This window comes from Melopsittacus undulatus, chromosome 2 (genome assembly GCF_012275295.1).
Source record: "Melopsittacus undulatus isolate bMelUnd1 chromosome 2, bMelUnd1.mat.Z, whole genome shotgun sequence".
Classification (NCBI taxonomy): Eukaryota; Metazoa; Chordata; class Aves; order Psittaciformes; family Psittaculidae; genus Melopsittacus; species Melopsittacus undulatus.
The window spans coordinates 17568070-17593788 of record NC_047528.1 but is presented as its reverse complement, the minus strand read 5'-3'; the positions used below and the strand labels follow the sequence as shown (position 1 = coordinate 17593788).

The following is a 25719-nucleotide window of genomic DNA, read 5'->3' as shown; positions in this document are numbered from 1 at the left end:
TCCAATAAGCAGACCTAAAGAGTAATGAGGAACAATTATGGCTGTATATACAATTGTTTTGTTATGCTTGAAATTAGAAATCCTTTTAAAAAGAGGATTCTTCCCTTGTGTTTGTGTAGGGCTCAGGACAGTGCAGAAGGCCTTGGGTGCCATTACAGTAGAAAGGATTTCGTGCAGCTAATGGGCTCCTCAAGCAGTGAATATCTACTAGTACACACTTTTCTGTCTCCTTTATTTTGTCATTAATACAAACTTGGCCTGTGAATTCTGGTATGTGGATAATCCTGGAGTACCATATGCATTCAGAATTGAATGCTGTGTGCTCATTCCTTACTGTTCTGATGTGAGGTCTGAAGCAAAGTGTGTGTTTTCCAGAATGGGGGCTTTCTGTAGCTGGGGAAATACTACTGCTGCCTGTTACTGTTGGCCAAATTTGATTGCTACATCAGGAGCCTGTGCGCTGTGAAAAGTTGGGCAAAAGAGTGAGTACCTTCTGAAAGGGGCATAAGAGCCCCTGAGGTAGGCAGCAAGTTACAGTGTATCTTGGGTGCTAATTGTGTCGCTCTCTCCACCAAATATCTAGAGAAAACAGGCTTCCACCACCAGTTCTTCAGCCATAGAGGTGCTTTTTCCAAGTCCAGGAGGGACTCTTAATCACTATTCCTCAGGTATATCTGTTAAGTTGCCTCTGTGATGGAGTTTCTCTGCACTCCCCTTCCTTTCATGTCTGTATTGTGGTTGGGACTGAGCAGCTGGGCTGTGTTCTTGCTTCCCATCCTACATGGAAGAAAGAAGATTAAAAAAAAAGTTATATTCCTGATGGCTTTTGATTATTTTCACTGTCTTTTCAACTATTGTTCATACCATGGCCTCATTCCATGCCTGTTTGTAACTGTTTTTTCATGACACTTGAGCTTCATGCAAAGTGCAGGTTTGCTGCCTGTAGCAGGATTTCTTCCAGTTTCCTGCAGGCCTTGTCCTTTCCAGAGTGCCTGACATGCTTCCCAGAAATGCTATAATAAAGGTATATATAAATATTGCTAATGAAACTACTTGTCTAACTGGTGATGCAAATAAGAGCCTTATTTCTTCATGAAAGACAGTGTGGTGTCTTTTTTAAGTCATTGCTTTCAAAGTACTTAGAGGTTTACTTGAAGTTAAATTAGTTTCAACAAAATCACATACACAGTCATACAGACATGACATAATATCTGCATACATATGTCTGTATGTACACACACGTGCTCTCTGGGACATCAAAAGGAATTGTCTACTTAGACTGGATTTGAAAATGGACTTTGCAATGTGGGGTTTTTTTGCTTTTAAACAGATTGCGTCTCTTGAATTGTTCATCACAGCTTCTTGAAGTGTTTACATATGTGCTCTTTGTTTGGAGACGCCTTCTTATAAATTTTCAAATGAATCTTCAAATACTCAGTCACCATTAGGTTTGAAACCATTTCATTTGTTTGGAAATACGTTGAACAGCCATGCTTGTTTATTTCCAAATGTCTTTGGGACCTTGGGTTGGCTTATAGCCTTTTCATGCAAAGAGTTGTGTTTGAGCAACTCGCGGAGCACAAGGACTGTAGTGTAAAATGGCAGGTGTCCTCCATGAAACACCCATGGCCAAACACAGTGAGTCTTACAAGCAGCTGGGGTGGGAGAGTGTACTATGGCAGTTCAGTTAAAAGAATAGGGAAGTGAAAACAGAAGTTGTATGTTCCTACTTGATGTAAACCGCATAGTGTTAAAACAAGTATTTTAATGTAACTGTTGGCTTTTGAAACACCTCCTAAGGGGCTATGTCATATTTCCATGTTACTGTTCTCAGCTTGTGGTTTTTTTATCTCTTATCCTTTCCAAGTTAGTGAAGGTGTTACGGTGGCTGTTCTTTAAAAGTACCCTGCTGCTAAGTCTATAAAGTGTTTTTTCTTTTCTTGGAATAACTTAAATAGCTTTCATTAGTCATGAACTTAAGGAGGAACAGCTGTGAAAAAACAGTAGAGAGGTGTCATGATGGCACTTCTGTTTTTATTTTTTTGTGATACTTGTGAAAGAACATTGTATTATTAGCTGTAGGGCAAATAAAATACAATGTGATAAATTTCAAATACTGGTTTTATTTGTCAGTTTCATTTGCTTGCTTTTTAATCATCCAGAGCTGTTTTAAATCTGAAAAGATACTGGAAACATTTTGAGCAACTATAATCATTGAATAGTTAGGGTTGGAAAGGACCTTAAGATCGTCTAGTTCTAAACCCCTCTGCCATGGGCAGAGACACCTCACTCCGGACCATGTTGCCCAATGGCTCTGTCCCACCTGGCCTTGAACACTGCCAGGGATGAAGCATTCACAACTTCCTTGAGCAACCCATTCCAGTACCTCCCCTGCCCCGAGTAAAGAACTTTTAACCTTAACTTCCCCTGTTTTAGTTTGAACACATTGCCCTTATCCTATTTGCTATCTTGATCATCAAAAGATGCTTCTCAATCTCTTGTTACTTTTATTTTGCCTCATTCCTTCCATAGCCATAAGAAATGAGCCTAACCCTAACCCTTGGTTTAGAGGATTAAGGTAATCTTATTTCAGGGTTGGTTTGTGGTGGGAGCGGTACAAGGGTTTCTATACTGGGACCAAGGAGAATTGACACTTCAGCCCTTCAACATCTTTTTGCCTAATACCCCAAGTTGAATATTTTGGGCTGGACTTAATTACCTTACTTTAATAAGTTGTCATACTGCCATATACAGAACAGCAGCAGGACTGCGTTGTACTGGATGCTGCACAAACACAGAATAGTTAATACACCTACCTTCTGTAGGTGAGTGTGTGTCTAAACAAAGACTGTAAGAGTTTGAAGGCAAGCAGAATGAGCAATGGTGTGGCAGCAAAAGTCATGTTAGTTTTGTTTTAATTTGTTTTTCTTCTGATAGGATGTTTACCAGAGCATTGTATCATGTCCAAAATCCTGCCTATTTTAGACATACTCCCTTTGTTAGTTCTTCAAATATCCCTTAGAAATTATATATAAAAACCTTCTGGTTGAAGTTTTTTCTTACCTATAATTCCCCGTTACAAATTTACAGTCCGTTATTTTTTTCGTATGTTGATGTAATTAAGCTTAGCAAGTCTTGTATTTCGTCACCTACCCATACTATTTTCCTGTCTGCCCCAACTTTATGCACTGCAGGGTGTCCCTTCTGCATACTTTTAACATGAATAAATCTGGTATTTGGGAAAAAAAAAAAAGGAAAAGAAGCACTCTGACAATGTGAAGTGGGAAATGCGCAGTCAGTGCAGAGCAGGGCTCTACTCAGAGCATCCAATTAAAATAATGGATGGCTTTAAGGGCTGGAGTGCTACCAGAACTGAAAATAAATTCAGGAGTTTAAAGGGTAGAAATGCTGCAAGCAAGGACTAAAAGCCAGGATTAAAGTCCCAAATTTAAGCTTCCTCTGCTGAAATCAACAAAGGAATGACTTTACCACAAGGATAACTTTTCCGCCACTGTTTGCACATCATCAAGAGTGGTATTTGCATCTCTTATCAAAACCATCTCCTAGTCTGATCGTTCAGACTAGGGCTGAATACGTACAAAGCTGGACTACTACCGTACAAAGCTGGACTACTACCGTGATAAAGAGAATGAAGAGCCTGTTTTACAAGAGAAAAATAAAGTTTGTTTAGTCCAGGAAGGCAAGCTGCAAGCACCGCTTTGGATGAAGGAGGGTCTCTGTAGAAAGAACAGAGCTGCTGAAGTAAAAAAACTGTGGCAGAGGGACTAAAAGACTAAAGGCAGAGGGAATAAACCGTCCCTGCGTATTTTAGGCTGAAAGGAAGAGGGAGATTTTTCACGACCAACACAGTATAGCTTTGGAGGAGCTTTGTAACAGAAGCAGGGAGGAGGGAGGTAGAAGACCCCACTAGCTATGGATAGATCTCCATTGGTTTCTGAATGGGTTACATAGTTTATGAGTGGACTATGTGATCCTGGGCAGAGCACTGGACATTCATTAGGTTTCTGCCAGGGCTGATTTCCTCCTGCTTTTTTGATAGACTAGAACTGAAGAGCACTAATGACTCTCAGGATGGCATCTTAATGATGTGGCTAGAATATTTTAATCAGAGTTATAGTTAGGCATTGGAATTCGTGGTCAAAATTTAGCCCCTGGTGTTTGCAACCTGCAAACAGGCACAGCAAAACTAGAGTACAAAATTGGATGTGGCATCCAGCTAGAGAATACTTACAGAGAATGTTGCAAAGTAAGTTTCAGTGGGGCTGCAGCAACCCTGACAGAACATACTTTACACATTGTTTCCTGAATTTCTTAGGGTTTGAATGTTTAATGAATGAAAATTCCCACAATGGTGGGTTACTGCAGAAAGGTTTGTAATCAATTCTGGATCATCTCTTCTGGCATGAGCTTTATTTTTTTCCCTTCCGCAGGGAACTTGTATCTGTTTCCTGCATCTGTTGCCTGTCCTTCTTTGTGAATGGAAAGCAAGAAATGAATTTTTGTTGTTGTTAGCAATTAATTCCCCTTGCCAAATCTTGGAGCACCTATTGTCTCCTTCAGACACAATGTTCTTGGGAAAAAGTCTTACTTATTGTAACCTCTTGTGCAATCTTCACTTGGATAATAAATACATCTTGGCAAGGAGGAGCTTTCTGAATGAAATATGTTGCTGGACAACCCTGTAGTACAGCAAGAACGCAAGCAGCTGCCAGTGCTGGTGGAGTGCAGCCAGGCGGGAGGGAAACATGGGGAAAGCCTTTCACATTGCCTGCAGCACACAGAGTGAGGTGAAGTCTGTGTGCGCACACATCCAAATATCTGTTTACCATCAAACAAGGATTTTTGCTGTTGAGTATTTGAGCTTGAAGGTGGCCTTCCTTCTAGCAAAATCTTGAGATCTAGTGGAAAGCTGCCTTCTACTGTCTCAAGACTGTGGAAATAACAGAGAGCGTGTTGACTGTGTAGAAGTCTGGTTTGGGTAGGCCTCTGTAAGAACTAGCTGGGAAACATTCTCCATCCCATTTTTCTCTGTAAACCCACAACTTTGGGATCCTGCAGAGTTGCTTCCATCTGCTTCGTGGTTCATGGGCTGAATTTGGTTTTCCATTAGATCTGTCCAGATCCATAGCTGGCCGCTTAAGCCTCGTTTTAATATTGCAGCTATAACATTAATTAAAGGTATATTAGAGTTAATTGTAAAAGCACATTTTCCCCTTGTAGCTTTTCACCTTTACTTTTTCTGGTTTATTTTTTCACCAACAGCCAGTGATGTCTGGAAGCAAAAAGGTGCATAAAAGCCCTGCACAGGGAATTTGAGTCCTCCAGAAGGAATACACAGAATGCAAAGAATGATTTGTAGCCAGTACTGCGCTGTTCTGTTACAGTTTCTGTACACTGGCAGTGGGTTGTGTTTCTCCCTGCAGCCTGCCAGTGGCTGTGGGGTTAGCACAGCACAGTTAGCAGCTGGTTTCTCAGCCCATACTGTGGCTTGCAGCATTTGACTGGTGAAAAGGAAACTATCTGAAGCTAAGGACGTGATGCAGTGTACCTTGCAGTTAATGGGTATCTTTATTGACCTCAGAGGGAGCTGCATTTGATCCTGTACATCCTTGAATGTTTTGGTGTTGGATATGGCTCTGAGTGGACTATTTTCATGTCTCATTTCTGGTCTTTTTTCCCTCCTCTTTCTAAAACATGCTTACTTCAGAGAGGTGTAGAGTCAAGCCACCTCTGTGTGTCAATGTAGCTATGCCCTTTTATCCTTGCCCAGTGTCTGTCTCTTGTTTCCTCAGCCCTTCGACAGTCTGCAGTATCAGTTAGCAACATTTTGGCACTGATTTCTGTCCTTCAGCCATTCTGCTGCTTCTTACAAATACTCTCCATCTTTCTTAAGCCTCCACTCTCCAACAAGTGTGATTACTGACACTGCTTAATCCATTTCTGCCCTTCTTCGCATCCCTCAGAAGAGTCCTTATTTTGATTTCCAGCAAATGCAGCACAGGCTCTGGTCCTGCTGCCAGCAGGGAGGCAGCTTCCCCTTCAGCAGCATCCTGGAGGCCAGCCCTTTGCTACCTTGTCCCAGCCACACTCCCTCACTCAGCAAAGCTTGTCACTCTGTTGAATATAGGAAGGAGGCGGCCACCATGCTCCATTAGCCAGCAGCTGACTTGGGTATCAAGCACACCCTCCAAGCCCCAGCCGTACATCAGCTTGTTGCCCATCCCTGATGAAAAGGTGTTGGAATGAATAGAGCCCTTTTCAGGTGGCTGTCAAAGAGGAGAAAGCTGTGAGCATGGAGGATGGCAATGTGAAAAACAATGCAGAGGAGGCCAAAGACCACTGTTAACAGTGTTTTAACTCCTTGTTGCCCTCCACTCTCCTGGAGTATCACATGCCCTCAGGGGCATTTGTCTCCTGGGTGGAGAATTATGATTATGTGTGATCTGTCTCTGAGAAAAACTCTTGTGTGTGGAATGTTTAATTTTTGTTGGTCACTCTCCATCTGCTTGGAGATGCCACAAGGCTTTTGTGAACCAGCATCAGAAACTGAGGCTGTTGGTGTCTTACGATAGCTACAGGGCAAAGTGCCAGAGGTATGGGGTGGTGTATTGAGAGACACAGGTGTTCTTTTGAACCACAAAAAACCTACTTAATTTTTTCCAGCAGTAATGTGGATGCTAAGCAAACATGGTATGTAATGAGGAAACTCTCTGGAGGGTGGGAGCTGACCTAATGACAGATGAGTGGCAGTGAGCTGGAGCACTGGGCTCTGCTGCACTGGGGGCTTGTGAGGGTAAGACTTCTGCTGGTCCCGAGCTCTTGGTGGCCATCTTAGGTTAGCATACAGCCCACAGTGAAATGTATTGGCTTTTCGTCTTCCAATAAACCTGAAGTTTAAATGTGAATCCCATAATGTATCTGCTGAAGGTAGAACATGCTGCTTCAAATAGACCAGTGTCATTTTTACTCTGCTTTTCTGACATAAGCAATGGCAAAAGAGGAAGAGGTAGTGCCACAGTAGGGAGGGGGGATTGTTTTTGGAGATTATACCACTATGCTGGTGATAAAAAAATAACCTGTTTTATCCCCTTTGAATTTTATACACCTAAGAGAGGGAAAATTGATTATATGGGCTGTCTTTATTAATCATTAAGGCAATTGTTTACCAAACATATGTTCTTTTTGTACTCCATAGCAGACAAAACCAAAAAAACCCTGAACATCTGAGCCAGCACAAATGTGCATATGGAGCACATTTGATTTAGGAAACTTCAAGACTTGTGATTTAAGGCTAGATCCAGCTGGTGTAAATAGGCAGAGTGTGCTAGCAGCCCTGTGGAACTGGGCTGTAAAGCCCAGAGTCCCTGGATGATGGGAATGGTGAGCACTAGGATGTGAATTTGCTAATACTTTAGAAATGTATCCAGAAGAAGAAAAAAAGAGAGGAAAAAAACATTGTGGGAAATTCTTTCCTTCATACATAATAGTTTTCTGTTGATTTAAAATTGCCTTTAGTAATGTGTAGATGCCAGTGAAATATTTCAGCTATCAGAAATGTGAAACCGACTTCTGCCTTTCTATGAATTATGAGTCATAAATTGTATGAAAAATATTCAGTCTTGCTATAGCTATTCCCCAAGCAGAACCTCTGAGTAATGGAGAATATGCTGCTGTTTTGGGGGGAGTAGTAGGAGGGGACTGAGCTAAGCAAAGCAGAATGCCAAGTGCCAGCATGTGGGTCTGTGCTAAGTGTGAATTAGCATCATCTGAGATGATCCTCCTGCAAAGTAAACACTCGGCAAGTATGTTACGTGTATGTGCAGTTCATGTGAACAAAGTTGGTCTTTGCTCCAGATGGTGTGGGAAACGGGTATACATGTTGGGGCTACCCAAGTGCCAGTGCACAGAACTGACCCATGGGTGAGGTGTGCTTGTGCCAACCTAGGCGTCACTTCTGCAGTTGGTAAGCCAAGCCAGGAAGGCACAAAATCCATCACATCAGTGCTCAGTGGGCCAGTTGTGATGGCAGCATTACCCTAAAAACAGCAGTGAAGTTGCAAGATAATAGGATACTGGCATTTGCAGGTAAGTTACAGAATGACAGAATGATTGAAGGGACCACTGGAGGTCATCTAGTCCAACCTCCCTGCTCAGGCAGGGCCACCTAGAGCACAATGCTCAGGATTGCATCCCAACAGGTCTTGGAATATCTCCAAGGAAGGAGACTCCACAACCTCTCTGGCCAGCCTATTCCAATGCTCAGTCACCATCACAGTGAAGTTGTTCTTCCTCATGTTCAGATGGGACTTTCTATGTTTTAGTTTATTTGTTATTGCCTCTTGTTTAGTTTATTAGTTATTGCCTCTTGTCCTATCATCAGGCACTACAGAATCTGGCACCATCCCCTTGACAACCTTCCCTTCAGTTGCTTGCACACATTAATCAGATTTCCCTGAGCCTTCTCTTCTGTAGGCTGCACAGGCCCAGCTCCCTCAGCCTTTCCTCATATGAGGGATGCTCCAGACCCTTAATCGTTCTAGTAACCCTTCACTGGACCTGCTTCAGGAGCATCATATCTTTTTTGTAGTGGGGAGCCCAGAACTGAACACAGCACTTCAGGTGAGGCCTCACCAGGTCTGAGCAGAGATGGGAGAGTCACCTGCTGTCAATGTTCTTCCTAATACAGGCCAGGATACCATTAGCCTACTTGGCCCCAGGGGCACATTGCTGGCTCATGGACAACTTGTTGTCCACTAGGATCCCCAGGTCCCTTTCCACAGCACTACTTTACAAAAGGTTGGCCCCCAGCCTGTACTGGTGAAGGGGGTTATTCCTGCACAGGTTCGAGACTATGCCCTTGCCTTTGTTGAATTTCAAAAGGTTCCTCTCTGCCTATCTTTCCAGCCTGTCCACATCCTTCTGAATAACAGCCCAGCACTCTGAGGTACCAGCCACTCCTCTCAGTTTTGTATCATAAGCAAACTTGCTGATGAGGCATTCTGTCCTTTCATCCAAGTCATTGATGAATAACTTAATGCTGGACCCAGTATTGACCTTTTGGGGACACCACTAGTTATACATCCCCAACTAGACTCTGCACCACTGACCACAACCCTCTGAGACCTGACATTCAGCCCGTTCTCAATCCACCTAATTGTTCACCTGTCCAGACCTTGTTCTTGACGATGACATCCATTTCATCCAACTTCAGTGAAGAGTCCAGTTCAGATTAGCCCTTTAATCTTCTGTCACCAAAGGTCACTTTATCTCCTGTTACATGTATTTTATGAATTACCTTTTGGAGATGATTATAGAAAGGTGCTTAGCAACTACTTTTCACTAGGTATTGAACTTATTAATGGATGAAGTTCAGTGAGTTGAATTCAGTGTTAAAGCTCTGGTTTTCAGTTTCTCTATCATTTCAGAAAAGACTGTGCAGCTTTGTGACAGTTTATGGATCTTGCTTTACAACCAGAAGCTAGAATAAGTGTTGAGAGGTATTTTATATACCTGAGCTTTAAGTAAAAGTATAAACAAACTACAGGAGAATGTGACTTGATGGCTGTAGACCAGGGATGCAAATTGTGGTTGTGTTAGAGCAGTTTAACTACAGCATTCATACTTGTTCCAGTTTTAGTTTTCAAGTTGTGTGTCTGGCACCCATATTAACTTCTCAGTGATGGATGTGTGCCCAACAAAGTACAGCTAAAAAGATAACAGTGTGAAATGCAGTTTGGTATGCCTGGTCATTTTTCAAATAGAGAGAGAATGATGTCCCAGCTGCACTGAAAGCAGCAGTCTGTCTTCCCCAGTGACTAGTCAGTAGAAGTCAGCCCCCACCTAATTGGCTTCTTGTGGCACCTGTGAAAGGGTAGAAGCCTTTATTGTGTTCAGGTGTGACTCAGAGCCATGCTCTCAAATTCCAAAAGCTAAGTATTTAATTTTATTTCATCCTATGTCAAACTATGCTGCCTTTTCCACACCTGCTTCAACGTTTATTTTAAGGAATCTTAAAGTGCACATTTCAATTTGATGCTTCTTTAATTGCCAGAGTCTGGGTAGGTTGTGTGTTTTGTTACCTTCTTCTTTTAATGTTTGAGTTCTATAAGGCATGCAGATGTTTTCAGAGTATGAGTCCACTTGGCCTCAGGCAGTTGTGATCTGGTGTGAATTTGAAAATGTTTCTGTAACTGTAAGAACACTTCTTTCTATCCTGCAATACAGTGCTTGGGGTTTGTCTCAGTGTGATTCAATTCTTGTTTGCTTTATACAGGAGATGGCTGTGCGAGCACTGAAGCAGACAGGTAGCAGAAGTATTGAAGCAGCTCTGGAGTATATCAGTAAGATGAGCTACTTGGATCCTAGAAATGAACAGATAGTGCGTGTAATTAAGCAGACCTCACCAGGTAAGCATGAACTTTGGCTTTTTACATTGTGTTCTTCTTCCTTGCAATAAGCTAGGAGAGTTGTGGCTGGTGAGAAGTAGTGAATACTAGTGTTCAGTAGTAGTTGTGTAGGAGACAGTGAAGCAAACATGGCCCTGCCAGGTGAGCTTTGCTGGAGGCTGAACACAACTCACCTGCTTGGCAAGAGTTGTCCATGTGCACATTGTTCAACTTGATTCTGTTTCAAAACGTTGCATTAATCAGAAAAGCTTGCAGTCTAGTGGGCAAGCCTGTTAGCTCAGTGCCACTGTTCTTGCAGACCTTGTGAAATCAAGATTTTAAAAGAAAATTGTTTAGGCATAAATGTTTCAGGTCCTGTGACTTGTAAAAGCTAAAGAAAACTGAAGGAGGACATAACCATTTGCTTCAGGGCAGCCTTGCTTGTAGCAATCATGAGATGGTGAAGTTCTTGATCCTCAGGACAGTGAGAAGAGTGTGCGGGAAGCTCGCTGCCCTGGACTTCATGAGAGCAGACTTTGGCCTCTTCAGGAACTTCCTTAGTACGATTCCATGGGATATAGCCCTAGAGGGCAAGGGGGCCCAAGACTGTTGGTTGGTATTCAAGGATCACCTAGTACAAGCTCAGGAATGTTTCGTCCTGACTAGAAGGGAATGCAGCAGGAGGGCCAGGAGACCTTCTTGGATGGATAAGGAGCTGCTGAAGAAACTCAGAGGGAAAAAGAGGCTTATAAAAGGTGAAAGCAAGGACAGGTGATCTGGGAAGAACACAGGGATGTTGTCCGGGAAGTTAGGGACCAAGTTAGGAGAGCTAAGGCCCAATTGGAGTTAAACTTGGCTAGGAATATTAAAGATAACAGGAAGGGATTTTATAGGTATGTAGCAGCTAAAAAACAGACTCAGGACAATGTAGGCCCCCTCCGGAAGCTTCTGGGAGAACTGGCTACACAGGGTTTGGAGAAAGCTGAGGTTCTGAATGGCTTCTTTGCCTCGGTCTTCACTGGCAAAGGCTCTGACCACACCACCCAAGTCTTGAAAGGCAGACACAGGGGCTGTGAAAACCTAGACCTTGGGCCCACTGTATACGAGGATCTGGTTCGAGACCATCTTAAGAATCTGAATGTGCACAAGTCCATGGGACCTGATGAAATCCATCCCCGTGTCCTGAAGGAGCTGGCAAATGAAGTTGCAAAGCGACTGGCCATCATACTTGAATAATCATGGCAGTCAGGTGAAGTTCCTGACGACTGGAAAAAGGGAAATATAACCCCCATTTTCAAGAAGGGGGAAATGGATGACCCAGGGAATTACAGACCAGTCAGTCTCACCTCTGTGCGTGGCAAAACCTTGGAGCAGATTCTCCTGGAAGGCATGCTGAGGCACATGAAAAACAAAAAAGTGCTTGGTGACAGCCAGCATGGCTTCATTAAGAGGAAATCCTGCCTGACCAATTTGGTGGCCTTCTATGATGAGGCTAGGGAATTGGTGGACAAGGGTAGAGCAGTTGATGTCATCTACCTGGACTTGTGCAAAGCATTCAACACTGTCCCACACAACACCGTTGTCTCTAAACAGGAGAGACATCAATTTGATAGGTGGATCACTCGGTGGATAAAGAACTGGCTGGATGGCCACACACAAGGGTTGTGGTCAGTGGCTCAGTGTCCAGCTGGAGACCAGTAACGAGTGGTGTCCTTCAGGGATGGATGTTGGGACCAGCTTTGTTCAACATCTTTGTGACTGACATGGACATTGGGATTGAGTGCGTCCTCAGCAAGTCTGCCAATGACACCAAGCTGTGTGGTTCTGTTGATACGCTAGAGGGAAGGAATGCCATTCAGAGGGACCTTGACACGCTTGTGAGATGGGCTGATGCCAACCTCATGAAGTTTAACCATGCCAAGTGCAAGGTCCTACACCTGGGTCAGGGCAATCCCAGGCACAGCTACAGGTTGGACCAAAAGGAAATACATGGCAGCCCTGTGGAGAAGGACTTGGGGGTGTTGGTCAATGAGAAACTGAACATGAGCAAGCTTCCATGTGCGCTTGCAGCCCAGAGAGCCAACCGAATCCTGGGCTGCATCAAAAGAAGCGTGACCAGCAGGTCAAAGGAGGTGATCCTGCCCCTCTACTCTGCTCTCATGAGACCTCACTTGGAGTATTGTGTGCAGCTCTGGTGTCCTCAACATAAAAAAGACATGGAAGTGTTGGAATAAGTCCAGAGGAGGACCATGAGGATGGATCAGGGGACTGGAGCACCTCTCATATGAAGATGCTCCATTCTCCAGATTGAAAAAGTCAGCACTGTTCAGCCTGGGGAAGAGAAGGCTGCATGGAGACTTCATAGTAGCCTTCCAGTTTCTGAAGGCGGACTATAAGGATGCTGGAGCAGGACTCTTCATTAGGTACTGTAGTGATGGGACAGGGGGTAATGGGTTAAAAGTTAAACAGAGGAAGTTTAGATTGGATAAGGAGAAATTTTTTTACTGTAAGGATGGTGAGACACTGGAATGGGTTTCCCAGGAAAGTTGTGAATGCTCCATTCCTGGCGGTGTTCAAGGCCAGGTTGGACAAAGCCTTGGGTGGCATGGTTTAGTATGGGGTTTCCCTGCCCATGGTAGGAGGATTGGAACTAGATGATGGTGGTCCTTTCCACCTGTAACTATTCTATGATTCTGTCGTTCTATAAAAATAGTGACAGCACAGCCTCCCCTTGTCTTTTTAGCACAGACAGTGCTTTATATACCTGCAGTTTGTCCTCACATCAAAGAACTGATGAAAAGTGCTATTAACACTTCCATTGTAGGAATGCTGCTGTCTTGTCTCTGCACATTCTTCAAGCTAAGATTAACATGTTGACACCCTGAAAGATTTGACTTCCAAACAGATGGAAGATGAGCAGTAAATATGAGAGGGTATTTTGAATCCAACATATTGGAAAGAATGCAGGACAAACTGTATGATGCCTTTGCTGTCAGAGAAGAGGGAAACAAGGATTTTTGAGGAGAACGGTGGAACAGAAAGATGTAGACAGATCTTCCTGTGTGAGAAGTGAGCTCACTGTAGAGAAGATGTTCACTATGTGATTACCTAGTAGCTTACAGTAGTGTTGACTTTTAAGTTGTATTGAGAGCCCTACTGGGAGGTTTTTTTCCCTTGTTGGTGCTGTACTTAACCCCCTGCTCTGTAGCTTCCTCCTGTCTGTGAGCAATGACTGGTGATACTGGTCCAGCTTTATAAACCAGGCTGTAGTGTGATCCAATGATCCCATAGTTCAGGAATTTGTGCTTCTATTTTCATGATTTGGTAGGACTCCCTGATGATTCCTGGCATGAGCAGTATTGTGGGCCAATAGCTCGTTATCAGTAATAATACTTGGCACCTGTAACTTTAAATGTTCAGAGTGCTTAATTTAGATTTTGGAAGGTGTTTACATACTCCCTGCGCAGTATGCCTACGCTTGTGTCTATGTCTCTGTGTGTCTGTATGTATAGATGGGTGAGTAATGGAAAGTAATTGGTTTGCCTGAACTGTTTCCTAACATTCTTCTGTGTTCTTTTGTATAGGAAAGGGTATTGTGCCAAATAATGTAACCCGCAGGCCAAGCTTTGAAGGATCAAACGAGTCTTTTCCGTCCTACCATCAGATCAGTAATGCAGCCTATGAAGGGACAGGCTTTGGAGCAGAAGGTGCAAATATGCTTACTGAAGTTCCAAGGCCATACATGGACTATTTAATCTCTGCTTCACAGTCTACAGCTATGAATGCTCCTGTACAGCGACCCTCTGGTGTAGGCACTCACAGCACACCAACAAGCCATCAGCAGAAAACATACCCCGCAAATATTGAGTCTTCTGTGATGAATTATCCAGTAGCTAATCACAGCAGTCAAGCATTGCAGCTACAGGCATCCCATGGCTCCAGCAGCCAACATTACAGTAGGCAGCACATGATGGTGCAGGGGGAACCTATGGGGTATGGTGTTCAGAGGACTCCATCCTTCCAAAACAAGATGCAGCAGGAGGGAGGGTACACCAGTCTCCCAAATAAAGGGACAGTTGTTCAGAATAATTCTGGTCATGCATTTCAGCAGGCACCAGCAAGCCTGTATATGTCACATTCTCATCACAAACAGACAAGTCCTTCTTCTCATCAAATGCATGTGATATCCAGAGGTCCAGCCTTTGCCAGTGATTTTTCAGACAGTCCACCACAAAATCTATTAACTCCATCTAGAAATAGCTTAAACATGGACCTCTATGACATGAATAATCCTCAGGTTCAGCAATGGCAGGCAGCAACACCATCACGCCGAGATTCTTTGCAAAATCCAGGAATAGAAACATCTCCACGGCAACACGTATCCTTCAGACCTGATGCCACAGTGCCAAGCAGAACAAACTCTTTCAACAACCACCAGCAACAGCCGCAAGTGACAGTGTCTATAAGACAGGTTCCTCCAGGAAAACCTGATCCTTCAATTACATCTCCAAATACGATCACAACAGTCACATCTGCTCATATTCTTCAGCCAGTGAAGAGCATGCGAGTGATGAGACCTGAGCCTCAGACTGCAGTGGGACCTTCCCACCCTGCTTGGTTACCTGCACAGGCAGCGGCTGTGGATGGCTTGGAGATCATTGAGCAGCATGTGCCACCTGTTGGAGCAGCTAATACCTATCAACTAGATGTAGATTATGGTAACCAGGAGCTGCGGTGTCCACCACCACCATATCCCAAGCACTTGTTACTTCCTGGTGGCCCTGAGCAATTTGATGTCAACTGCTTATGCATGGGTATGGAGCAGACTCTCCGTGTAGTCCCCAATTCAACGTGCAATAAGGTTGAGGAGAACAGTGAGCGAAATGATAAAAGCAGCAAGAACACCAAAGCTGAAAAGCCAAGTAAGGACAAAAAGCAGATTCAGACATCTCCAGTGCCTGTGCGAAAAAATGGCAAAGATGAGGAAAAGCGAGAATCCCGAATAAAGAGCTACTCACCATTTGCCTTCAAGTTCTACATGGAGCAACATGTAGAAAATGTCATAAAGACCTACCAGCAGAAAATTAACAGAAGATTGCAGTTGGAGCAAGAAATGGCTAAAGTAATTCTTGTTTTGTTATAATAAAAGCTAATGGGGTCACGTTGATTATTACTATTTTTAATTAGTCAAAAAAATTATAAGGCACTGGAAGTAGTGTAGGTATCCAGCACCTCCCTGTACCAGGCTATTTTCACTTAAAAGCATGGGTGCAGGTCTGGGAGGCTGTTTGAAAAACTTGAGGTGTGAAAAAGTATATCTTCATGCCGGAAAATAAAATAAAGCAAAACCTCCCATACTAGGAGAGTGTTAGGTTTGCTTAGGCAAGACTTCAGAAACCAGATTGGAGGCTGGGATAACTGGCAGTACTTTGGGAGCTTTTGCAGAACTCTGAAAAAGGTTTTCCCTTTGCCTCAATTCTTCCTCTCTGTTCCATGATAGCCACTCATTCACCAAAGCCTGATTCAACTTGGTAGGATATTCACTGTGCCATATTTTCAGATGAATGTTAATACTTGACTGGAAGTTGTCAGTTAAACCCGCATAAGTGATAATATCGTGCAAGTAATTGTATCTCAGCTAGTTTGACCTGATCTTGGGACCCTTGTTGGAATTTGTTCTAGAAGTAGGTTTCTGGGAGGTGCTGTCTGAGTGAGAGAGCATCTTTCAACACCTCACTGTAGTGCTCAAACCTAAGGAGATTCACTGGCAGGGCTGCTGAATAGAAAACTGCCGAGTTCTGATGGTTGCTCTGGCAGGTTTGGTTTTAATTTTTGGAAGTGGAAGAGTTTTGGTTTTTTCCCAGGCATGACAAGAATATGATGAGTCTACTTTTGTATTGCAGGATAAATTCTAAGAAAAGCTATTATTAACTTTTATTATTTATGCATAACGGATAATAATTAACTACTTGTTCTTCCACAGCACAGTCAGTTTTCCAGAGTCAATTAATTTGGTGCTCATGTTGCTTCAGAAAACTTGGCAGTTTGTTTGTTGAGGTTAAAATAGATCAAATGTGCTTCTAAAAAATCACTTGAAAGGCTGGCATTTTAATGACAGGTAATAGTCTGTCCTCACTGCAAGTACAGATTTTGTTGTGTTGCTTGGATTTAGGGAATGTTTTCCTGAGATTGAGACAGAAGATGATCTCTAGAGAAGTAAAGCAGCAGCTAATTGTGCTTGTTCTTCTCTTCTGACTCTTTGTCTTTCCCTCATTTCATATCCCAGAGATAATTCAGCTCTAAACAAAAGTAACTCTTTCCCCTAGCAACCTCATCACTGGCTAAAATAATGCACACAGGAGATTTTGACTGTCTGAAAATTGCATTATTCTAGGATTAACCAAGAACACAACACACTAATTATTTTACCTTAAAACAATAAATGCTTCCTTTATTAAGGATTGATGTACTTGTCTTACTTTTTAAAAACAGGATTACTTGTTTGATTTGGCTGTGCCTCCAGTGTGAAAATTCATCCTACCTGTTCTGCAAGTTTCTGCAGACCTCCTGTATTCTTAATTCATATAGATTCCATTTTTATATGGCAAGCGTCTCATTGCACAGGCTGACTGCCCACATTAATCGTTAAGTACCTAGACTACAGATGTGAAATTAAATCACTCAGCAGCATCCACGTGCGTGTACAGTTGGGTCTCTAGCCTGCTCATCAGTCTTCTTCACTTCCCTCCACCCTCCTCCCCATTGCCCATTCTCACCAGGCACTACTCTTCCTCTCAGAGTGGTTTAGTTGATGCTAGTTAATTCAGGGAGTTGGAAATGGGTTATGCAGAAAGATGAAAGGGGCATGCTGCAGAGGAGGAATTTTTAGAGGATCCTGGATTTCAGCCTCAGGGGCTTCTGTTGGTGGAGGCCACTGGTGGCTTTCAGGAGGGAGCAGGCACTGAAGTTGGCAGTGTGCAGGCTCTGTCTTGAAGAGTGGGGAAAGTCTGGTTGGACACTGCTGCATCTCACTTTTTCAGGAACTCTCTCCCTGCAGCCATGTGAAATGTTACTCGCAGTTACTTGGAGTCTTTCGAGGGACTGGCAGAAAACAAGCCAGTTTTTTAACAGCTTAGGTCCAGAGGGGAAATAATACATCTTAGGGGGAAATAACACCAGTGGATACCCAGCTGCTCTGGGCTGCAGTGACTGATAGGAGGAGAGACCAGACCTGAGGGTTATATGCACATATTTTGGGAGGGAATAAAGGGAAATTTATAGAACAGATGTTCAGAAGATCTACAGACCTTGAGAGTGGAGCCTGCATATGGCAGAGGAAGAAAAACAGTTTCTAAGGAAGGTGCTTTTCAAGGCACTTGGGAATGTGTAGCTCAAAACCAGCTTCTTAATTACAGCACAGAAACCAGCAGTCAAACAGCAGTCAAGGTAGGAACTGTTAATGGGAGGTGCACTGGAGAACCATTAGTGAACAAAGCAGACTGCTGCATCTAGCTGTAAGATTAAGTTTTAAGTTAAGCTGTACTGCAGTGCACACACATACGGTGGAGTGCAGTGGCAAAGTGCACATTTGAAAGGTGTCAATAAAATCCCATGATCAGATTTGTTGTGTTAAATTCTCTTCTCTGACAGTATTGCCCTATGCCTCTTTGTTCAGTCAAATGAGAAAGGCAGACCAGTCTCAGACACAGCAAATTCAGGTGACAAGTTAGGGTGCAGTGAATTCTCATACAGACAAAAGAGTATATCTCTTTTGAATACATCTTTCCTGGTTATTAATTTGTCTAAGAAATGCATTTTGGGAATGCTTGTTTATTGTTATCTTGCTATGAATGTAACAGTACTAGCTCTTGTGGTTTGCTTTCCTTTGTAAAGGCTGGCCTTTGTGAAGCAGAACAGGAACAAATGAGAAAAATTCTCTACCAGAAGGAGTCCAACTACAATAGACTTAAAAGGGCCAAAATGGACAAATCTATGTTTGTGAAAATCAAGACTCTGGGTATTGGTGCATTTGGAGAGGTTTGCCTGGCCTGCAAAGTGGATACCCATGCCCTGTATGCCATGAAGACTCTGCGAAAGAAGGATGTGCTCAACCGGAACCAGGTGGCTCATGTCAAAGCGGAGCGGGACATACTTGCTGAGGCAGACAACGAATGGGTGGTTAAACTCTATTATTCCTTCCAAGATAAAGATAACTTGTACTTTGTGATGGACTACATCCCTGGTGGGGATATGATGAGTCTGCTGATTCGGATGGAGGTCTTTCCAGAGCGTCTGGCTAGATTTTATATTGCAGAGCTCACTTTGGCTATAGAGAGTGTGCACAAGATGGGATTTATTCATCGAGATATCAAGCCCGACAACATTCTCATAGACCTTGATGGGCATATCAAACTGACTGACTTTGGACTGTGTACTGGATTCAGGTGGACTCACAATTCAAAATACTATCAGAAAGGTAGTGTTCGTAGTCTTCATTTGTATTATTGTATTTTGCATTATTTACTTGAAAACAGATACTAACCTCTTGGCAGAAATGCCATCTCAGAAGCCAGAGGTGTGTACATTGACAATATGTTTCTGTCTCTCTCTGACTCATTCAGTTAGTTAGTTTCCAGTTGTTTGTTTCCAGTAATGCTCAAATCCCTATCAGTAATGTGGCTGACTACTGCATTAGCAGTAATTTTCCAGTTTATACTTGTTTAGGGGTTCTGTCTTTTGATGGTGAAAAAATTTAGCCATATATTTGAACTAGACCATGCACCTCCTGTATGTGCCGTTGAGGAGTATGGGCATCTGTTGGCAAAAAGGCCATAAACAATTGGTATAGCTAATCTAAATATATTCAGTTGTTCAGTATTTCCCATCTGGGAGCATGCTTCCTTGCACTGAGACAGAGATGTTTGGCTAGTTATGGAAAACCAGTTGCAAAGGGGAGGGCAAAAGGAAATGCCTTGGGTTTAAATTCTAAATGCTGTTCTTCAGTGAGAGTAGAAGATAGCACAAGTAGATAAATGCTTTTCTCTGTGTGTTGTGTTTTATGACCATGAATGTAAATTTTCTCTCCCATTTCAAAGGGAGCCATATCAGACAAGACAGCATGGAGCCCAGTGATCTTTGGGATGATGTGTCCAATTGTAGATGTGGAGATAGGCTGAAAACATTGGAACAAAGAGCTAAGAAGCAGCATCAGAGATGTCTAGCCCACTCATTAGTTGGGACTCCTAATTATATTGCTCCTGAAGTCCTGCTTCGTAAAGGTAGGTAACCTGTATTTATCTCCTGTTTTAGTGAACATTGATGCTTTGAAATACTTTTTTTTGGCCTTAAATAATTGTTTTGCTTTGGAAGATTGTCATTCTGAATGCCGCACTCAGATTAAGGAGAACAATTTCTCTACGTGCTACACTGTTCAGCATCACATCACTGACATGGATAGTGGTTATAATTTGTGTGTCTGAGACTGCTGGCTATCTATGTGGAACAGTGATGATCACTGCAGTAAGGAGATCAGATGTTCAAAGTTGTCTGCAAGCCAGATCCTAAATCTGATCTTTCTCAAGTTGAGAAATTGGACCTTACATTATCTGATGGCACAAATCTCCATTTTTTTTCAGAAATTTCAGTCATAGACCTTATTTGTCCTGTCGCAGCAATCAAGTAATTGAAATTGTTGCTCTGCTTGGAACTTGCTCAAAAAGTCATCAGTGGCTTGCTTCTGTTTCTAGGGCCAGTCTGTGTCTTTCAGCAGCCTTTCAAACTCGTGGTGTCACCTCCAGTGAAGCTAGGGGGGACATCAGTCACTAAATCTTGGGGTTATTCTTGGGGTCCAGTTTGTGCTGTGTAGTGATCTAGTTGTGGGACAGGGCATGAAAAAACATTATTTCTAATTGTATTATTTCACCATTCACTTTTGTTGGGAATAAACTTATTCAGGAGGATTTCCAGACAACAGTATTAGATCTTTATTGACAGCAGTAGAATTCAGGTCAGCAAGCAGGAGTGATTGCACGATGAAGTAACATTGGCTGTCCTTTAGTTTTAGGTCACAAGTTGTTTGCCTGAGAAAAGGCAGAAACCTGTGCTCTATGTTTGGCGTATTTTGTATATTAGGCATGCTGAGGCACATGAAAAACAACAAGGTGCTTGGTGACAGCCAGCATGGCTTCATTAAGAGGAAATCCTGCCTGACCAATTTGGTGGCCTTCTATGATGAGGCTAGGGAATTGGTGGACAAGGGTAGAGCAGTTGATGTCATCTACCTGGACTTGTGCAAAGCATTCAACACTGTCCCACACAACATCGTTGTCTCTAAACAGGAGAGACATCAATTTGATAGGTGGACCACTCGGTGGATAAAGAACTGGCTGGATGGCCACACACAAGGGTTGTGGTCAGTGGCTCAGTGTCCAGCTGGAGACCAGTAACGAGTGGTGTCCTTCAGGGATGGATGTTGGGACCAGCTTTGTTCAACATCTTTGTGATTGACATGGACATTGGGATTGAGTGCGTCCTCAGCAAGTCTGCCAAAGACACCAAGCTGTGTGGTTCTGTTGATAGAGGGAAGGAATGCCATCCAGAGGGACCTTGACACGCTTGTGAGATGGGCTGATGCCAACCTCATGAAGTTTAACCATGCCAAGTGCAAGGTCCTACACCTGGTCAGGGCAATCCCAGGCACAGCTACAGTTTGGGCAAAACAGAAATACATGGCAGCCCTGTGGAGAAGGACTTGGGGGTGTTGGTCAATGAGAAACTGAACATGAGCAAGCTTCCGTCTGCGCTTGCAGCCCAGAGAGCCAACCGTATCCTGGGCTGCATCAAAAGAAGCGTGACCAGCAGGTTGAAGGAGGTGATCCTGCGCCTCTACTCTGCTCTCATGAGACCTCACTTGGAGTATTGTGTGCAGTTCTGATGTCCTCAACATAAAAAAGACATGGAAGTGTTGGAATAAGTCCAGAGGAGGACCATGAGGATGATCAGGGGACTGGAGCACCTCCTGTATGAAGATGCTCCATTCTCCAGGTTGAAAAAGTCAGCACTGTTCAGCCTGGGGAAGAGAAGGCTACGTGGAGACCTCATAGCAGCCTTCCAGTATCTGAAGGGGGCCTACAGGGATGCTGGGGAGGGACTATTCATTAGGGACTGTAGTGATAGGACAAGGGGTAACGTGTTAAAACTGAAACAGGGGAAGTTTAGGTTAGATAATTAATAATAATAGGTTAGGAAGAAATTCTTTACTGTAAGGATGGTGAGGTACTGGAATGTGTTGCTCAGGGAAGTTGTGAATGCTCCATCCCTGGCAGTGTTCAAGGCCAGGTTGGACAAAGCCTTGGGTGACATGGTTTAGTGTTGGGTGTCCCTGCCCATGGCAGGGGGGTTGGAACTAGATGATCCTAAGCTCCTTTCCAGCCCTAACTATTCTATGTTTTGACACTTAATTTCAAGTGTCTCTATAGACATTCTCCCTGGTTGATGGAGGACAACCTTTTTACTTGCATTTCAGGATACACTCAGCTCTGTGACTGGTGGAGTGTTGGTGTGATCCTCTTTGAGATGTTAGTGGGACAGCCACCTTTCCTGGCTCCCACACCCACAGAAACTCAGCTGAAGGTGAGTTGAAGCAAAATTTCAGTATATGTGGCAGAAAAATCTTAGACTTTTCCCTTTGCCATGCACAGACCTATCCCTTTTTGTTTTACTAGAGCAAGTAGTAGTGATTGCAAAAGTCTGGTTTTAAGTAGTTTCATGCAGGCACAAATCCTTTCAAAACTGGTGAAGATACTGAATATCAGATTACAATTGATTTGTCCAGCTGCATGGATAGTTGTTAGTTTTATGAGGCTTCTCAGCACAATTCTGATTTCGTAAGCATGAGTTCATCCATCTAAATTCCTTAGAGTGCCTGTCAGATTGGAGTGAGCTGATATGCCATTGGTAATTACAGTTGGCAGTTTAATTATTTCAAAGTCAAGCAGTGAGTTTTTTATTAGAAAGAATGTGTCTCATGACTACTTTTTCTGGTTTACATTTTGGAGACAAAACAAAGTAATTTCTTTGAAGGCATTCCATGAAGTCATGTGTATACTGCACCTGTTCTCAAATCTAGCTGTGGAGTATTCAGGAAGGAATTTGCCTTTTCTAAAACTGGAATTGCTCATTTTATCTGCTATTTGACAATGTTTCTTCATTCATTAAATAATTATTAACAGCCAATGCAGTCTAGTCACTGGGTTCCTGAACGTCTAATGTGGAGATTTTGAGCTGATTAAGTTATGTGTCTACTTCTGTACAGTTAATGTTGTCAAGCAGAAGGATTCTGTTTCCAGGATTAAAAGTTATTTAATACCTTTCTTAACTCCAGGTGATAAACTGGGAAAGCACACTGCACATTCCCTCACAGATCAAGCTAAGCCCTGAGGCAACTGATCTCATCACAAAGCTCTGTTGTGCTGCTGAGGACAGGCTTGGAAGAAATGGAGCAGATGATATTAAGGCCCATGCTTTCTTTCACTCTATGGACTTCTCTACTGATATCCGTAGGCAGCCAGCTCCCTATGTTCCAAAGATCAGCCATCCAATGGACACTTCCAATTTTGATCCAGTTGAAGAAGAAAGTCCTTGGAACAATGCTAGCGGTGACAGCACCAGGACATGGGATCCACTAGCCTCTTCCAATAGCAAACACACAGAACATGCTTTTTACGAGTTTACTTTCCGAAGGTTCTTTGATGACAACGGGTATCCGTTCAGGTATCCCAAACCTTCTGGAATGGAACTTGGCCAGTCTGAGAAACCTGATGTAGAAGACAAAGGTGTGGTGGATCAGACTGGAGCTTGTCAGCCTGTATATGTGTAAATTATTGTATAGAATACTTCAGGTAAGACTAATCTCAAATCCAGTAGGGCCTTTAACTGATCCTTTAGGAGCTGATCCTGCAGTGCTTGTGAAGATGTAACTTCAGCTGAAGCTGGAGGCATCCTTGAGAGTCAGAAGCTCTCGGGGCCAGATCATAAAAATGGCACTCTTGAAAGTTCGGGTCAGTTTTACTGTATATAATTTTGTTGGTAATTACACTTGAAATCCTGGTCTTCACCAAAACCTGCAAGGCCAGCAGTCTTGTCATTTCTAGGCCTGCTTTTCTTCGAGGTCAGCACTCCCCTACTCAACATTTGCAGACTTCCGCAACTGTCAGCGTTATTTTTTAAATGAATAAAGAGCACTTATATTTTGTTTATAGCAGGGATTTTTTTCCTACTAAATTATAGGGATTAACTATGACAAATCATGCTGCTGTTCTTCTTTTCTACATTTTTATTTTACCCATAGCACTTATTTCACATTTAGGATGATGCATAAAGCTGAAGAACATGTGATGAAAGGTTTCTGTGCAATAATGTAAGACAGAAAAGGAGAAAAAAGAAAAAAAAAATTGCTCATTTTCTAAATTTACTGATGCCATTGTATTCGCACCGTGATTTTTGTTTATGGTATGTATTTTCCACATTTCAAAATTGTGACATAACCTGAAAGCTGCTTTATTTCCTTCTGCTTATTGGAGTGTAATAGAAAGTGTGAGCAAGTGACAATTTGGGTGTGATTTCATTGTCTAGTGTGTGAAGAATGTTGCATGAGCAGTGTTTTTTCTGTTTGAAATGGCCTTTTCTTGCCATTCACAGGCAGGTCCTGTGGATCCATTTTTACTAAGGGTCTAAAATTAGACCATTTTAAGCCGTATGTTGATAATGTACTGTGTGGATGGTTTCCTCTTACGATTGTATCCAATACTAATTTTGTGAAACAGATTGCAAAGGTTATAACTGAATAGTGATTTTGTGGTCTGATATAGTAGATCATTTTAGTAACAATGTATCATTGGCACACATATTTCCCCACAAAGGATGGATTGCAACACCCTTATTACAGAGCTGATTTGTGGCAACAGTTTAGATCAGGGTGGTTTAGATAATGTAGTGTCCAGCACAGCGTTCACTGTTTGATAGCAGCAGCAACACAGAGCACCAGTACTAAAAAGTGTAGCTCAACATCTTCATGACAGAATGTCCAATGCTGTGCTCCCGTAATGCACCGAGATCCCAGATGCAGTGAGGCTGATGTTGACTGTGTGCAGCTCCATGGATATCTGTAGAACTGGAGGTATGTGGCTTTTCTGGACATCACATCCCTACAGGTGACTGGCTGGTATCCATTTAGGATCCCAGTGTTTTAGGCACTGACAACTGAAAATGTTGGCATTGTTCCTAGGTCATTCTGTTGTGTAGAGATAAAAGTGTTGCTGCGATGGAGCACAATAGTCCTTCATTTCTGTCAAATTATAGGCATACTTTGAAATATCAGTTCTTAACTATGTTAAAATATGCATTTTTCTTATATGTATAAGTGAGAATTATTCAAGGTGATATCAGAATACTAAAGATAATTAAGCCATACATATTTGCATATATATTATATATAACTAAATAAGTAAACACACACAAAAATCCTTAATTCAGATTAGTGTAACAGTCCTATTTAAAGTGATTGAAGTAATAACATTTGAGGAAAACACTCCTTTAATGTGTTTTTGCTTTATTTTATTTTTAAATCTGGAGCGTCATTATTTTTTCCATATGTTATACCACATATTATTCCTTAATGTGTTAGCATATCCTATCTCCTATCCATTGTTTAGATATCTAAGCAACAACATATAAATTCATCAGCCTAAACTAAACAAAAATGATTGTGTATTTGTTTACATTTGTATGAAAGGAATGTTCTGAGGTATGCAGTGCTTGTGTTGTGACAGTTCATGTAAGATTCAGTATTATGGCTTTTTTATATAGTAATGCCATTTTTTGTTATTTACAGCTATCTGACATTCTTTCATGTGGTAGGTTCTTTCTCAGGAACTCAATTTAACTGTTATTTATTGATATATCATTGCCTTTGAAAGCTTCTACTGGCACAATTTATTAAAAATCTGAATCAAAAGCTAAAATGTGTTTTGTGTTCTTGGAAAGGATAATTTCTGCCTTACATAAACCTTAAATTCTAGTTTACAGCAGAATCTTTAATGGGTTTGAGTTTGTGATGTTAGTCTTGTGTTTGAGCTGTAAACATGAGATTGAAATCTCACCTCTCCTGCAGCATTTGGTGTGGGATCTCTGAGTACCTTAAGGTAATTTCTCTTGTCCTCATGGCCCTTGGGAGCAAGGGGCAGGATTCAAGGGTAAAACTGCATTTGGTGTAAGCAGGTCAGCAGAGAGCATGAGATTCAACCCGTGCTCTGCA

General features: G+C 42.5%; 1 protein-coding gene across 1 annotated transcript in view; it reads left to right on the top strand.

Annotated features, from left to right (window-relative positions):
- The window catches only part of LATS2 (large tumor suppressor kinase 2), a 52329-nt gene extending 26903 nt beyond the window's left edge, over positions 1 to 25426 (top strand). The window contains exons 3-8 of the mRNA XM_005149755.4: positions 10295 to 10427; positions 13991 to 15528; positions 18300 to 18882; positions 19502 to 19684; positions 21931 to 22037; positions 22789 to 25426. Of these exons, the coding sequence (XP_005149812.1) occupies positions 10295 to 10427; positions 13991 to 15528; positions 18300 to 18882; positions 19502 to 19684; positions 21931 to 22037; positions 22789 to 23283 (3039 nt within the window). The 3' untranslated portion in view covers positions 23284 to 25426. The remainder of the gene's footprint in view (positions 1 to 10294; positions 10428 to 13990; positions 15529 to 18299; positions 18883 to 19501; positions 19685 to 21930; positions 22038 to 22788) is intronic.
- The last annotated feature ends 293 nt before the right edge of the window (positions 25427 to 25719 follow it).